Source organism: Drosophila mojavensis, unplaced genomic scaffold (assembly GCF_018153725.1).
Source record: "Drosophila mojavensis isolate 15081-1352.22 unplaced genomic scaffold, ASM1815372v1 contig_80, whole genome shotgun sequence".
NCBI classification, from domain to species: Eukaryota; Metazoa; Arthropoda; class Insecta; order Diptera; family Drosophilidae; genus Drosophila; species Drosophila mojavensis.
Genome location: NW_025318906.1, coordinates 702,774 through 716,823, shown reverse-complemented (window position 1 = coordinate 716,823; position 14,050 = coordinate 702,774). Strand labels below are relative to the sequence as shown.

Sequence of the window (14,050 nt, the reverse complement as noted above, 5' to 3'; positions counted from 1 at the left end):
ACTCGATAGCCCCGGTCACACAGTTTGTCCGTTGATCTGTTATTGTAAAGCAGCGTTTAAACAACGGATCGAATCGTTCAATAAAATAAATTCAAAAATTATTAAAATGCTGCAAAATGATGCAGTGCGCACATTGCAATACGATAGCGAAATACGTGTGGCTCAAACAAGCACGGCTAACGAACCAAGAGGTAATGTTTTGGTTTAGCACAGTTAAAATCAAATATCCAATTGGAATGCTAATGATTCATGTTTAATATTTCTTATTAGTAACTGATAATTTCTGCTAGTTGTATGTAACAATTGGATTATTAGGTCTGCTGTCTGCCTGTATTTGTGTTTTAGTGTGTGTGTCAGCAGGTACAAGCTGGCCGTATCTTATCAGCAACTGTTTCTGTTTTGGTTTTATGAACGCCTTATCGACATTTTCTTTGTTTAGCCCTCTCCAATTGACCAAATGATCGATTTATAAGAATTTCACTAACCCATTTAAGTCTGTGAATTGAAGTAAAGGTATTTTTTTTTTTTTTTGCATTTTCTTGTAATTACAGTTTTTGATGGACAAATCAGCATAACCTCCCAGCCGCGACCAACAACAGGTGAGTCTTACCTTTCTGTCGCTGGAAATTGTAACTGATCCCTGTATATATCATATAAGTTGTTATATTTGCTAGACAATATATATATTTCTATTTATAATCTACTTACTATATTGCTCTATTTATACTTTTTGATTAAAATTACGTTCCACTATCTTTGTAGATGCTCCTCGGATACCTTTGCCCATTTCAACAGTTGCTGGCAGTCGCACCTTTATACCCCTGGCTGGCTACGATTGCCTCGCCGATTTGCCGTCTGTGCACATCGAGCAGACATTTGAGTTGAACGATTGTGAGTGAGATGAGTTCATCGTTGATCTCTTGTCTAATCTACTTAAATTCTCTTTAGCTCTCACAGCTGTCTCGTCGGAGAATCGTTATGTGGTTCGCTCGCCCCTGGGCGATGCCATCTTCGCCGCCTCCGAGAGCTCCACGCAGAACAACCGCATGATCTGGGGCTCCGGACGGCCCTTCCAGATGCACTTGCTCGACAAGACACATCAGGAGGCTTTGGTGTTCCGCAAGACGCTCGCACTGGGCGCCATTTGCTGCCAGCCCAAGAACTTGGAGATTTGGATTCCGCCGGGCAACGTGCTGGGTCGTGTCGTGCAGTCGCCCACCTTTACGCAGCCCGAGTTCTACATTGAGGACGGCAATACGCATCAGCCAGTCTTTTGTGTCGAAGGACCCGCGAATTCCGGCTTCTGCTGCTATTGTTTGCCCAAGGAATGCTACTTTAAGGTGGGTTTACTTCTATTTACCAATACTTTTATAATATGTATGTATTTCTTATTTAGATTCATTCTGGTGGCGATCTGCGCGCTTCTATAGACCACAAATGGGTGGCCAGCAAATCGCAATATACAACAAATATCTATTTTAGCGATCCAAAGCTAACCGCCAAGGAGCGTGCCTTAATACTGGGCTCAGCTTTTCTGCTGGTAAGAAACTCCTCGCTCTCTCTCTCCCTTCTCCTCTTTCCATCTCTAATCTCTACAATTTTCATATATTTCAGGAATATATGTACTTTCAAAAACGTTTTTAATACTCACTTGGCTAATGTTTCGGTCACTGCTCGAGTAATTAGAGTTCTTCAACATATTCTTTCTTTCCTTCCTTCTGCCTTTCAATCTGTCAAGATGGCTAATAAAATATGCATAAATATATTATTAAAATCACTTAATTTAATTTACTGCTAAAAAATATTTGCTGTACGTTTTTCTTCTAAGTCTTTTCTCAAAGTAATTCTTCTGTTTCCTCTAAGTCTTTTCTCAAAGTAATTCTTCTGTTTCCTCTAAGAATTCCCTCTAAGTATTTTCTCCAAGTCTTTAATGCTTAGCTGCACTTAGCTGATCATTCACAATTCACTTCCCTTCACTTTACTGCACTGCACAACTGTCTGCCCCACTAGGCCTGGACGACTGAAGAAATGCTAAAGCTGCAGCCCTTTATATAGGGCGGCTTTCACTCAAAGCCCAAGGCGCGCTCAAATATTGAGCCCGACGCCAGGTAGCGACCGTTGCAGTCGAACTGTAACCGACCAATGGGAGCACTCTCTGCACTCTACGAGCATTCTAGCTTCGTATTACTCAAATAGGTATACCAAATCAATGCTGCTGCATACATAAAGAGAACTTAAATGATCTTCTGTAGCTCTTATTCGTCCCTTGCTAGTCTTAGGCAGAGAGACAGAGAGAATGACGGAGTGCCAGACTGTTAGATAGATTGGGAGACACACATACAAACATAACTACAGATATACATCTGAATATGATTGTGCATTATAGTTCCCTTAAAAATTAGGATTTCTACATTCGGGCTATTCCACCCCACTCAAAAAAATAAACAATAAAAATTAAAATTTTTCACATTGAATTTTTTATTTTTTGTGTCATTTTCTTTTTTTGTTTGTAAAGTTTTCATGCTCAGTTTTATGTTTTTTTTTTTTTTTTTTTTTTTTTTTTGTGTTTTTGTTTTTTGATATATTTTACAATAATGTAATAAATCACTTCATTTTTGTTGTTTGTTTGTTTAACATACATATACATTTAAATATATATATATATTGATTTTTGTTTGTTTGTTTTTGTTTTTTTTTTTTTTGTTTTTTGTACAATAATTTGCATTATTTCTAAGTTTCTATAGACTTTATCTGCGTGTATTTAACTAACCTACAAAACTTAATATATATATGACAACATAATTTTTAACTAGAGTTAATTATTTTTGAAACTTTAGTTTTTGTTTTCGCTTTTAACATAATTCACGCTAATAATAAAAAACAAACAATTGAAAAGAGTCTCGTGGTCTCGTTGCATTTTCTTTAAATTTAAAAGTAACAGTTTTTTTTTTTTATTTCAAATAAAAAACTTGTTTATTTCAATTCCAATATGTTTTTTTTTGTAAAGTTGTTTTTGAAATAAATTTTTGCTTTTATTTCAAGAAATAAAATTTTGTTTTTTTATTTGGAAAACAAATCAACTAAACAAAATATAATGGGTTTTTTTCTTTAAAATTTTAAAAATATTTTTTTGTTCACTTCAAAATTAGGAAGAACTTGGTTTTAGTTTGGATAGTTGGGTGTTTTTTTTTTTTTTTTTATATGTATGTAGGATGGTGGGTGGTTGGGCTAAGCCTAAGAGTAAACTAAATAATATACATAGCTTTAAACATATTTACATAAGAATTTATATTATTTTTTTTTATTATTTTATAGATACGACTCACAGCACTTCAGGAGTTTTGTAACTTTTTTTTTATAGCATTTCGAAAAAGAAATTATAAATTATACATATTTTATTGTGTTGTGTATATATATAGATATTAACTAGGACTAACTGTACATATATGTATGTATATTCTAATCTATATATATGTTTATATATATATATATATGTTTGTAAAGTAAGAGTTGAAACAACTTTTTGTCGTAGCTGAGAGTTGACCATGAACTAAACTAAATACTTAAGTTGCAACTTCAGTTGCCCTTAGACATAATATATATATATGGTATATAGTATATAGTATATCGTACATATGCTTGACTTTTCTATATGTTAACTCACACACACACATAGAAAAACTCACACACTGCTTCAACTTTGAATAGGGACTCAAAATGTCATCTAGAAATGGTTAGATATTTTAAAAAGCTTCAAGCTGCTTTAACTTAACTTCTATTAAAGCCGAAAGCTTTCACAATTTCAAACTGTATTGAGATTTCGGTGGTAAAAAAGTAAAACGGAAAATTGTTACACTCTAAAGCTTAAGCATATGAAAGCTTGAACTGCAAGCATCAAGCTGTTGAAAGCTTTTTCTAGTTAAACTAAAACTAAAATGTAAACAAGAATTAGATTAAAACCGAATACAATAAAATGTTCATCAATTTAAAAAATTAAAAGCTTTCAAATATTTTTGAAAGTTTTAAAACTGTTTAGCTAATGTTGCCAGCTAAGGCTGTATCAATTAAGCATTGACAGCACCTAGAAGCTTTCCAGATGCTTCATTGAGGTTTTTACTTAAACAGTTTTCAACACATTTTCAAGTTGTTTTTTTTTTATATAAGTTTTTTTTTTTTTTTTTTTTATCAAGACAACACTTTAAGCAGCTTTTCAGCTTGAAAGTTTTTCATGTGAGTGTCCTCCATGTGTGTGTGTGTGTGTTTGTTTAGAGTTTTTGTTGTGTGCCCAAATGCGATATGCTTAGACATTTGATATGCGCTCGTTGATGTTTTGGTCATTGCCGCAGCCACTGTGGCTCACTGATTGGACTTGAATTGGTATCTGATTGGGGTTGGAATTGGAATTGGGAATGGGAGCGGGAGCGGGAGTTAGACTGAGAGTGGCGTTTGGCATCAGATGTGGCTTGGGGCCCGGTGGGCCCGGTGGCGCCGGCCAGGCGTAGGGCCACACTCAGGTATGCTGCAGCATGTACATATATTGTCAGTTGCTGCCGACAATGGGCAGAGTCAACTCATTCGTGTTGCTTCTCGCGCGCTTCTCGCTCGTCTCCAGCGGATTGTCGCTCTCGTCGCCGTTGCTGCTGCTGAAGCTGCTGGCGGGCAGGCGGCGCTTCAGGCTCAGCCCGTTGGTCAGGCCATTCGTCTCGTCCTCGGACATGGAGCTGGCGCGCTGCGGCGTGTTGCCGGCGCTGTCGTTGTCCAGCGAGGCGATGGCCGAGGCCGCGGCGCTGTTCGCCGCGCTGAAGCCGTCCTCCGAGGCGCTGTCCTGGTTGGCAGCTGGCATCTCGCTGCCGCTGCCGCCGCCGCCCACCAGCTGCAGCATGCCCGACGGCGTCGTGTAGCCACTGAGCTTGTTGGGGTCCTTCTCGAGCAGCTTCTGGGCCAGCAGCTTGAGCGAGATCAGCGAGTTCTCGCAGTCGCTCGTATCGATCTCCGTCAGGCTGATGCCCGCCCGCTCGATCTCCGCATACGTGCCGAAGGGCAGCTTCTGCAGGCACTCCAGCTTCTGGACGTGCGTCTTCGAGCGCAGGTGCTTGGCCAGGTGGCCGTGTATGCGAAAGGCAATCTTGCAGTCGGTGCACTCGAACGGGCGCGGATTCGACGTGGTCGGCACGCCGAAGGTGGACGTCATCATCACCTTGTTGCGGTGCGCCTCGGAGCGCTCGTGCTTCTGCAGGTGACCCTGCGTGCGGAACGAGATGCTGCACGGCTCGCACTTGAACTTGCGCTCCATGTAGTGGATGTTCATGTGCAGCGTCAGCTGATGCTGCCGCTGGAACGTCTTGCTGCAGAGCAGGCACGTGGGGCGCGCATCGCTGGCAATGGGCGGCGGCGGCGCTGGCACCACTCGCCCGGCGTAGCTGCTGCTGCCGCTTGCTGTTGTTGTTGTCGGGGTGGCTGCAGTTGTTGCTGTGGCAGCAGCTGTTGCAGTTGCCGACTCGCTGCTCGGCTTGTTGTAGCCCTCCTCTGTGGCCAGCACCTTGACTATAGCTGTTGCTGTTGCTGAGGCGGCGGCAACAGTTGCTGTTGCTGTTGTCACAATGGGCTTCGTGCTGTTGCTGTTGCTCAGCACGCCCTTGAAGTCGATGGCGTCTGGCTGCTGCACTGCAGCTGGCAAATTGGCATTGTGCGTGGCTGCAGCAGGAGCAGGAGCGGGAGCAGGAGCTGTGGCAGTTGCTGTTGCCTGCTGCTGTCGCTCTTCGGATTGCTTCTCCTGGCTGCTCGCAGCAATTGCTTTCAACTGTTGCTGCTGCTGCTGCTCCATTTTCTCCTGCTCCTTCTCTAGCTCTCCCAGCTCCGTTGACTCCGGCTCGTGCACCTCGATGCTGGGCAGCTCGTGATATATCAAGCCAACCTTCTGCTGACTGCTGCTCATAACGGGCATGCTGCTGCTGCTGGTAGTGGTGGTGCTGCTGCTGCTGATGCTGCTGCTGGTGGTGGTTGTCATCAGGTAGCTGCTGCTGTTGTACAAGCTCTGCTTGCGCTTGGCGTTGTGCAGCGCCTGCTCCTTGATGTACGTGTGCAGCAGCACATCCTCACCCTCGCTCTCGCGCTTCGCCTGCTCCTCCATCTCGGCCGAGATGCGCACCTTGTCCGACACCGAGATCAAGGTCTTCATGAAGCCACACTCGTTGTTGCCCGCGCCGAAGATGACGTCGCGCATCTGCTGTGCCTGCGACTTGGGCAGTTCCATGGCAGCAACTGTTGCCGCTGCAGCTGCCGCTGATGATGTTGCTGTCGTTGCTGCTGCTCCTGCTGCTGCCGAGATGATTGGCCTCGGCTTAGTCAAGTCCATTGGCGCACTGCTCTCATCCGTCGGCACTTGGCGCTTGGGCTTCGACTCCTCGGGATTGGAGTAGTACTGCTCCTGCTTCTGGTAGTCAAACGGCGGCTTGGGCGACGTGAAGGAGCACACCTGCCGCTTGGGCTGCGTGGAAGCACCCCCTGCCGAGCCAATGCTGTTCGCTGGACTCGCTGCGGACATGCTAGTCTCCAGCTGCGCGGGATAGGGCGAGACACTCTGCGGTATGGGCGGCGTCATCGACAGCGAGAGCAGGCCGCGCGCAGCCTCATGCTCCTTCAGGCGGGACTTGGATTCATCTGTGTCTGTAGAGGTGGCAAGAGTGAGTTTTAGTATTAGGATATATAGATAAATGTATAGATTAATAGATAAGTAGACAATAGTTTATAGCCTCATAGGAGATAGAAGTCAGAATTATAGAAATATAGATAGATGATCGCATACGGCGTGCTATAGATGCAAATGCTCGACTAGGGAATACCCGGAATAGAATATATATACAGATAACGGATTATAGCTAGACAACATCTTGAGTTTGGAAGACACTCCAAGCATTCTCTTGAGCAGTTCATTTAGAAGTGTCTAGAGGCACCAGTCTCTATATAGTCTATATATAATACATAATCCCTAGATTTGCACAGATCTTCAGCCATCAGCCCTGATGTGTGAGTGCCACCTACCGCTGCTCTCCGATTCGTTGTCGCTATAATCATCCGAATCTGCAGAGTCGCCGGCCATGGAGGAAGTGCGCCCGCCAGCCGAGGTCGAGGATTGCTGATCGAACTCCACGTCCACGTCCAGGAATTCGCCATCCGCTGGCATTGGGCCTGGATTGATGCCCAGCTCAATGCATTTCTTGAAGTGCGTCTTCGATTGCATGTGCTTGGTCAGGTTGCCCTTGGTCTTGAAGCTGTAAGAGTGAGAGAGAGAGAGAGTGTGTGTTAAACTATTCCTTGAGAGGCAGAGAGAGAGAGAGAGACTCACCTGAAGCTGCAGTGGCTGCAGGTGAACGGACGCACGTCCGTGTGCGTGCGAATGTGCTTCTTCAGCATGGAGGGCTTCTTGCAGCGAATGCCGCACTCGGAGCAGACGTAGCGGCCACGCCCACGTCCGCGTATGTAGGTGTAGTCCTCGTTCGACTCATAGCCGCCCACCAGCAGCTGGCCGGACTCGAGCTTCTTGGCTGCCTCCTCGCTCGCCTTGGCCGCCACATTCGCCTCGCTGAGCGCCCCGATGGCTGGCGCCTGCTTCGCCTGGTGCTGGTAGAACTTGCTCTGGGCGTTGTTCACGGTGGAGCAGCTGCTGATCGTCTGCTGGGAGCCGACGAGCGCGTAGCTGTGCGCATTGGCGCCCGCCTGGACCACAGTGAAGCCCGCGCCGAACATCTTCTGCCTGGAGTCGTAGAGCGACATCACCTGCTTCGGCTTAAGGCCGAGTGGGTGCGGCTGGTTCTCCTCGCACACCTGCCAGACGCTGTACATCGACAGCTTGTGCATGCCGGCCACGTACGAGGGCTGCGGGCAGTTCACTGTGCAGTAGAACATCTTGGTGCTGCACTTGAGGCCCAGGTAGGTGTAGGCGTGGCCGTTCAGGTAGAGCTGCACGCACGACTTGGACGGGCGCGGCGTCTCGGGCGAGATCAGCGGCAGGGTATTCGCAGTCGGGGTGATGCCGTGATGGCGCTTGGGCGTGAACGTGCCCGGCTTGAGCGGGAGACTCGTGGGACGCAGGAATTTCGTCTTACTGGCAACAGTTGTTGCTGCTCCAGCTGATGTTGTTGCCGCAGCACTTGATGTTGCTGCTGTCGCTGCTGCTGTTGCTGTTGTCGCTTCGTTTTCTGGCGTTTCCACATGCAGCGGATCGAATATAAAGTGCCGCACCTCCTGCTGCGGCTGCTGCTCCTTCACATTGTCAGCCATGCGCAGGAAATTGAACTTTTGCATGCCCAGGCCATCGCCAGCAGCAACAGTTGCTGCCAGCTTGCTGCCGCTGTTGCTGCTGTTGCTCTGCCACTGCAGCGCATTGCGCTGGGCGGGCGTCGGCGGCTGTCGGCTGAACTCGCTGGGCAGATTTTGCACGCCCCCGAAGGGCGACAGCGACTTCTTGAAGGGCGGTGCATCGACAGCGGGCGGACGCTGCAGCAGCAGCTGTTGCGGCGGCGGCGGTACTGGCAGCAATGTGAGGCTGCTCGGGCCCGGAATGCCCGGCACGTAGGGAATCGCTTTGCCGCTCGACTCGCTCATGGCGGGCAGCGTGAGCGGATTGAAGGCGGTTATCGAGTTGATGGGCGGGAACTGGAAATGCTGCGAGCTATTGTTGCTGTTGCTGATGATGATGTTGTTGTTGTTGTTGTTGTTGTTGTTGCTGGCATTGAGCAGAAATGCGGGCTTCGGCTTGGGCTCACTCAACCGGGGCGACATTTCCTGAAAGCTGCCGCCCGACAGCAACGGAGTCCGGATCATCTTGGGGCTCTTGTCCAGCTCGGGGCACTCGGAGATGGGGATCATCGAGCCGCCCGACGAGGTGAAACGTCTCAAACGCTCCTCCTTGCCCGTGTTGAATCCAGGCAACTCCTGACTGTTGCCGAACATCAACTGTTGCTGAGGCACGCCCGTTGCTGTTGCTGCTGCTGCTGCTGCTGCTGCTGTTGCTGTTGCCGGGGGCAGCGCAAAGGCGCTGTCGTTGCTCAGCTTCGGCCGCTTCGCCGAGCTCTCGCTGATGATGTTCTCGAGGCGATCCTCGTGCATTTTGGTGATCACGACTTGGGCGTCGGCGGCCTTGCGGGGCGCGGCGTAGTCGACGAGCGGGGTCTTGCCCAGGAGCGGGCCAGGCGAGGGCAAGGGGGCGTCCACGAAGCGCAGGGCAACATTGTTGGCGTCGATGCTAACGGCAACAGTTGCTGGCAGATTGTGGCTGTTGCTGTACAGGCTGTTGTTGCTGTTGCTGCTAGCAATTGTTGCTGTTGGAGTGCTGCTGCTAGCACTGCTGCCTGCAACAGTGGCTGCCAGATAGTTGCTGCTGCTGCTGCCACCGCTGCTGCCAGCAACCGTTGTCGCCGTCGTGCTGGTCCGCGCCGGCGACTGCGCCGCACTCAGCCGACTCAGCACCAGGCTGCTCGGCTTCGTCTTGAGCTGGGACCAGGCCAGCTTGGCCAAGGACAGCGGGTTCTTCGAGTTGGCCATGTGCGACTTGAGCTCCGGCAGGCTGAAGGAGATGGAGTTGGAGCGAAAGTACTTGCTGCTGGGCGAGGAGGCGGGGCTGATGGGCGCACTGCTGCTGGCGTCCTGGCAGTAGGTGCTGTTGTGCTGCTTCAGCTCGTCGGCGCTGCGGAACTCGTTGGCGCAGATCGGGCAGGAGTAGACGGCGTCGTCGCCCTCGCCAATGGGCACGGCCAACCCACGCGCGTTGAGCAACAGATTCTTGATAATCGAATTGTTTGCAGCGGCTGTGGCAACAGCTGCTGGCTTGGCAGCAATTGTTGGCGTTGTTGTTGTAGCTGCTGTTGCTGCAGTTGCTGGTGCGGCTGCTGTTGTTGCTGCTGCTGCTGCTGGTGCAGGTGCTGCTGCTGTTGTCACTGCCTTTGCTGGCTTTGGTTTGGCGGACAGATTTAAGGGCTGCTGCGCGGGCGTCGCCTGTTGCTGCTGCTGCTGTTGCTGCTGCTCGAGTTTGTTTAAAGGCATTGCTGGATCCTGGCGATAATGCAGCAATTGCAACATTGTTGCTGGCGGCGGCGGCGGCAATTTGACATTCAAGGCAGCAGGAGGAGGCGTGGCTTTTAGGTTAGCATAAGCATTGTTGCTGTTGCCAGTGCTGCTGCTGCTGCGTTTAAGCAATCCATTCACTGGCTCAATGACTCGATATTGTTGAATGTGTTGTTGTTGTTGTTGTTGTTGTTGTTGTTGTTGTAGTTGTTGTTGTTGTTGTAGTTGTTGCTGCTGCAATTGCACCTGCTGTTGCTGCTGTTGCTGTTGCAGTTGCTGCTGCTTTTGTACTATGCTCTGTGCTAGATTTACTTTTGCATCGCCCAACTGTTGGCTGCTGTTGTTGTTGTTGCTGCTGTTGCTGTTGTTGCTGCTACTATTGTTGTTGTTGGCGTTGTTGAAGCTGCGCGAACGATTCAATTGCTTGGGATATTTCTTCTGCAGCAATATTTCCTTATTCTCCACAATGGCTTCGTTCTGTGAGATCAATTTCGAAATGTGTTCCTGCACCTTTTCCACATTCTAAGAGAGAGAAAGAGAGAGAGAGAGAGATGGGGAGAGAGGGTGATTTAGTAAGATGCAGAATTTGGTTTTAGACTCTATCATACGCACCACTTGCATGCCACTGGCAAAGCTGCTCAGATTGCCTACAGGTGTAGGCGTGGCAGGTGCTGCTGCTGCTGCTGCTGTTGCCTGTTGACTATTAGAGCGAGGCAGCTGCTAGAAGGGAGAGAGAGAGAGAGTAGATAATTAGTCACAACTCAAGAGAGAGAAGGAGCATGCAAAGTGTTTACCTGCTGCTGCTGCTGTGGATGAGGCAGCAACTGTTGCTGCGGCTGCTGCTGCTGTTGTTGCTGTGGCAGCAACTGTTGCTGTTGCGGCTGTGCTGGCGCCTTGAGCAGTGGCGAGTGTTGCTGTTGCTGCTGCTGCAGATGTTGTTGCTGATGCTGCTGCAACTGATAATGTTGCTGATACTGCAGCGCCAACGCATGCTGATGCATTGCCGCCGTGGGGTTGTAATATGGCGCCTGCCCCAAGTAGTAAGTGGGCAGTGGAGGTGGCGGCAGGGCGACAGCATTGCCCGCAGCAGCAGCTGCTGCCAGCAGCAACTGTTGCTGCTGCTGGAGTTGCTGATGTTGTTGCAGCTGCAGCTGCTGCTGATGCGAGTTGATGTGAAGATTCAGCTTCAGCTGCGTGCTGGGCGAGAGCGTGGGATGCACGAGCAGAGGTTGCGGCAACTTCTGTTGCTGTTGCTGTAGCAGCAACGGCTGTTGCTGCTGCTGCTGTTGCTGCTGCTGTTGCTGCTGCTGCTGTTGCTGCTGTTGCTCCTTGCTGCTGCCTGGCGCATAGAGCGCTGCATTGTGAAATTTTGGCTTGTATGGCTTGTAGTCAATCGACTGTCGATGCTGCGCGGTCGCCGAGTGCAAATTCTCGACTGTTGCCGGCGGCAATGTGCCAGCTGCAGGCGAGCCCAGCGGCAACTGTTGCATGTGCTGCGGCAGTGGTGGCTGTTGCAGGTACGCGCTCTTCGCCGCCGACAGCGTAGAGGGCGAGGGCGTCGGCGAGGCCATCGACTGCTCATCATATGGCGAATCGGCGCTACTTAGCTGCAAAGAGAAGAGGTTGCTCGGTGAATGTGCGACGAATTGGTGGAGTTTTAGGATATATTCTACAGAAATCTTGTGATTTACTATACAGATCTGTATTTCATCTAGTTTCCAGACAGTTAGCTAACTACTCTAACTACTAACATTTGCCCAGTGCCGACACTTCTCTTAACATGCTGTTAACATTTCTAACACTTCTGCTTATCTTAACATACTGTCAACTTATCAACGGATGCTTACAATTTCCACACTCAACAGCTCCGAGCTGCTGTTGCTGAGATCTCCGTCGCCATCCTGGTCGGACAGTCCATCCGCCTCGTGGGCCGGCACGTCCAGGCCGCGCATGCGCGCCGTGTGCGAGCGGGAGCGGCAATGCTTGTAGAAGTTGCTTTTCGTCTTGAAGGCAATGCCGCATGTCTCGCAGGGGTACGGCCGCTCGTTCGTGTGGGCGCGGATGTGCTTCTGCAGGACCGAGGGCTTGGCACAAATCAGATTGCAATACGGGCAGACGTAGCGGCTGAGGCCAGTTGCTGGCGTGACTGTTGCTGCTGTGGCAGAGGCGGCAGATGTTGCTGCTGGCATGGCAGAGGTTGCAGTTGTTGCTGGCATGGCAGCGGATGCTGCAGCTGCAAATGTTGCTGCTGGCTTGGCTGTTGCTGCTGGTGTGACGGTTGCTGCTGCTGCTGCTGCTGCTGTTGTCGTTGGCTGCGTCTGCTGCTGATGCTGTGCAAATGTTGCTGGCGACAATGTTGCATTGCTGGCATAGTTGCTGCTGCTGCTGCTGCTAATGTTGATGTTGCTGCTGTTGCTCAAAGGCGTACGCGTGCGTGGCACGCCAGCAACAGCAACAGTCGCATTTTTGCTATAGCTCTCTGCCTCATGGTTGTTGCTGTTGCAGTTGCTGATGCTGTTGCTGTTGCTGTGCTCGTGCCCATTGACCAGCGGCAATTGCGTTGGCGGCGACACTGAGCTGGTCGACGACAGCGACGTGGTGCGCAGTGTTGGTTCGTCTGGTGCTTCCGTTTCTGTGGTGCTGGCCAAACGTTTGAACTTCTTGTGCAAATAGCGCAAATTGTTCGAGCTGCTCTTCCAGTCAGCAATTGCTGTTGCTGCTGCTGTTGCAGCATCATTGTTGTTTGTGTTGCTGCCACTGCTGATACTAATGTTGTTGTTGTTGCTGTTGTTGTTTGTGGTGATGGTGGTGGTGGTGTTGCTGCTGCTGGTGTTGCTGCTGTGCTGTAGCGTCATTTTGCTATCACTTACGTTCGCTTTATCTCTAGCCTTAAACTCATAATTATTTTCACTAATACTATTATCACTGTTGTTGTTGTTGTTGTTGTTACTTGTGTTGCTGTTGCTGCTGCTGTTGCTGTCAGCAATTTTAGCTGGCAATTCGCTTAAATTATCTCGTTTGCTTTTGTTGTTGTCAATTGCTGTTGCTTCGGTTGCTTCAGTTGCTTCGTTTGCTTCACTTGTTGCTGTTGCTGCCTTGACTTTGTTGCTGTTGTTGTTGTTTGTTTTCAGTGTTGTTGTCGTTGCTGTTGTTGCAGCAGTTGTATTGCTACTGCGATATGTTTGCTTCTTAGTTGTTGCCGTTGCTGCTGTTGTTGTTGTTGTCGTTGTTGCCTGTGCTGCGGCGGCCGCTGCTGCTGCTGCTGCTGCTGTTGCACGTCGCGTGTTGCTCACTTTGTTGTTGTTGCTGTTATTAATGCTGTTGTTATTGTTGTTGTTAGTTTTGTATTGTTTGTTTGCTGTTTTGTAATGTTGCTTCGCTGTGTTTGTTGCTGTTGCCGTTGTTGTTGCTGCACTTTCCATAGTCTCATCGAATTTGCTCGCCTGCGATGTGTTTGCTGCTGTTGGCTCATCTGTAAACAACGAAATTATTGAAATATGAATTAGTTTTAAGAATCAATTGATTGATTGATTAATTGATTGATGAAAAAGTAAATCTAAATCGGAACTATGAAAGCTAAATAGTTGAAACATGATTTTTGTAAACCATGCTAGCATGTTACAAAGCCGTTGAAGACATTTGATTGATTGATTGAATGGTCGACGGTTTGATTGAAGAGCAACGCACTGTTCAAACCCCAAGAGTTCGAGTTCTGAAACTTGGCTAATCGACATAGTTAGATGAGAATTCTCAAGTGTTGGGCCAATTGATAAACTGATTGATTAATGAATAGAATGATTGATTGAAAATATATTGATTGTTGATTGAAGGCAACTTCGAATCGATATTGATTTTAAATGCTTCAAGTTCTCCCTGCACCAGGTAAAGCTCCTTCTAGCTTCTGCTGCCCTCATCTAAATATTTAATAGGGCTCGTCGAGGGTTACTTCCCTAGGCCCCACATAAAAAATTTAAAAATGTGTGAATTT

General features: G+C 48.6%; 2 protein-coding genes and 1 long non-coding RNA gene across 4 annotated transcripts in view; 1 reads left to right on the top strand and 2 right to left on the bottom strand.

Moving 5' to 3' along the window:
- Nucleotides 1-10: 10 nt before the first annotated feature.
- On the top strand, nt 11-1,791 carry LOC6578279 (phospholipid scramblase 3). Its single transcript, XM_002004158.4, has 6 exons — nt 11-191; nt 552-599; nt 763-891; nt 949-1,340; nt 1,397-1,540; nt 1,615-1,791. The coding sequence occupies exons 1-6, from the start codon at nt 107-109 to the stop codon at nt 1,642-1,644; spliced, it is 828 nt and encodes a 275-aa protein (XP_002004194.1). The 5' UTR covers nt 11-106; the 3' UTR covers nt 1,645-1,791.
- On the bottom strand, nt 232-1,735 carry LOC116804148. The gene is made up of 2 exons (XR_004364206.2): nt 1,652-1,735; nt 232-1,592 (listed from the first exon to the last, which is right to left on the bottom strand). It is a non-coding gene; the product is annotated as an uncharacterized LOC116804148 (long non-coding RNA).
- Nucleotides 1,792-3,533: 1,742 nt separating the features above from the next.
- LOC6578277 (pneumococcal serine-rich repeat protein) overlaps nt 3,534-14,050 on the bottom strand; it is a 53,354-nt gene continuing 42,837 nt past the window's right edge. Inside the window, exons 3-9 of one of the 2 annotated variants that reach the window (XM_044010616.1) lie at nt 12,308-13,534; nt 11,910-12,187; nt 10,857-11,669; nt 10,675-10,782; nt 7,346-10,584; nt 7,042-7,271; nt 3,534-6,666 (exon numbers count right to left, since the gene is read on the bottom strand). In XM_044010616.1, coding sequence (XP_043866551.1) covers nt 4,541-6,666; nt 7,042-7,271; nt 7,346-10,584; nt 10,675-10,782; nt 10,857-11,669; nt 11,910-12,187; nt 12,308-13,534 — 8,021 coding nt within the window. In that variant the 3' untranslated portion in view covers nt 3,534-4,540. Of the gene's footprint in view, nt 6,667-7,041; nt 7,272-7,345; nt 10,585-10,674; nt 10,783-10,856; nt 11,670-11,909; nt 12,282-12,307; nt 13,535-14,050 lie in introns of those variants that run through there. The other variant, XM_044010615.1, reaches the window with a different exon arrangement.

Coding starts and splice junctions, on each gene's coding strand:
- LOC6578279 (XM_002004158.4), top strand. CDS start 107: ATGCTGCAAAATGATGCAGTGCGCACATTGCAATACGATAGCGAAATA. Junction 600..762: donor CCAGCCGCGACCAACAACAG/GTGAGTCTTACC, acceptor CTATCTTTGTAG/ATGCTCCTCGGATACCTTTG. Junction 1,341..1,396: donor CCAAGGAATGCTACTTTAAG/GTGGGTTTACTT, acceptor TTTCTTATTTAG/ATTCATTCTGGTGGCGATCT.